The 1483-nt window shown below is 47.6% G+C and overlaps 1 protein-coding gene across 1 annotated transcript in view; it reads right to left on the reverse strand.

Annotated features, from left to right (window-relative positions):
* Nucleotides 1-1483, reverse strand: part of LOC119417001 (GRB10-interacting GYF protein 1) — a gene marked incomplete at its 3' end in the record, with an annotated part of 17690 nt that overhangs the window by 7953 nt on the left and 8254 nt on the right. Inside the window, 1 exon segment of the mRNA XM_037684205.1 lies at nt 1151-1380. Within this exon segment, the coding sequence (XP_037540133.1) occupies nt 1151-1380 (230 nt within the window).

Raw genomic sequence — 1483 nt, forward strand, 5'->3', positions numbered from 1 at the left:
TGTGTCAAAATATAGAAAATGTTTTTTTCCAGCATGGATAAAAAAAACCGAAGCTTGACGGATGTGCTGTGATTAAACCTGGACTTCATCAGGACCATCGTCGGCTGTTTAACAGTTTATTTGTATTTGTGCGAGTTTCTTTCCCTTAGCCTGGAACTCGTGTAAAACTACGACAGTAACATTTTGTTAGTCGGATTACACAAGATGGAGAAGATCGCCGGTTCAAATCCCGGCGCGGGACCTTTCTGTGTGGAGTTTGCATGTTCTCTCCGTGCTGTGTGGGTTTCCTCCCACAGACCAAAAACATGCATGTTAGACTGATAACTCTGAACTGTCCCTCAGTGAGAGAGAGAGTGGATGTCTCCGTGTCCCTGTGATGGACTGGAGACCTGTCCAGGGTGTCCCCCACCTCGCACAGTGACGGCTGGACATGGACACCAGTGACCCCCATGAACAGAAAAGAAAGGAAAGGACAGAAAAGAAGGAAGGAAAGGAAGGAAGGAACGAAGGAAGTAAAGGAAAGAAAGAAAGAAGGAAGGAAAGAAGGAACAAAGGAAAGAAGGAAAGAAAGGAGATAAAAAAGGAAAGAAGGAAAAAAAGGAGAGAAATAAAGGAGGAAGGAAAGAAGGAAAGAATGAAGGAAAGGAGAGAAAGAAGGAGAGAAATAAAGGAGGAAGGAAAGAAAAAGAAAATAGAGAGAAAGAAAGAAGGAAGGAAAGGAAGAAAGGAAAGAAGGAGAGAAATAAAGAAGGACGGAAAGAAGGAAGGAAAGAAGAGAAATAAAGAAAGAAGGGAGGGAGGAAGGATGGATGTGGATCATGGATCTGCAGCGTCTTTGGTCACATGTTCGTTTTTCAGCCTTTGTTGCGATAAAGTTTGATTTTTGTCAAACTGTTGATGAGATTATGTACGAGACGACAAAAACACTGAACGTTTTCTTTAAGCTCCCTCGGAGAGGCTCCGCCTCCTGGTCCATGCAAACCTCCTGCAGCTAAAGGTCCCCGTGCTCGTACTGCAGCCGTACTCGAGGCTCGGTAAACGTCACGGTTACATTTTCCTGCATCAAGCTCGACTTCACGCACGTTTCGTTAAAGCTTTAAAAGCTGGGAGCATCATCCGACACTAAACTGATAGATCAACGTAAACGTACCTTCAGAGGCATGAAGATTCCAGAGGAGTCGAAGGTTCCCATCTCTCCGTCCTCCTCATCCGTGCACCACTCGGGCAGGCCGTCCCTGTCGTCCTCAAGTCCGTCGCTCCCCGCACGCCGGCGGCCAGGACCGTGACCTTCGGCGTCCCGGATGTCAAAGTCAAACTTCCTCCGGCGACTTTCGCCTGGAGCGTTGTGGTCCCGCCAGCCCGCTGAGCGAGGACCACCATCTAACAGAGGAACAGACCGACGTCAGCTCCGAGACATTTTTATGAAAACACCCAGATCCTCAACAGGCTTCAAGGTCAAAGACACAGGAAGGTTGAGCGTTCC

This window comes from Nematolebias whitei, chromosome 1 (genome assembly GCF_014905685.2).
Source record: "Nematolebias whitei isolate Nwh7 chromosome 1, NemWhi1, whole genome shotgun sequence".
In the NCBI taxonomy this organism is placed as follows: Eukaryota; Metazoa; Chordata; class Actinopteri; order Cyprinodontiformes; family Rivulidae; genus Nematolebias; species Nematolebias whitei.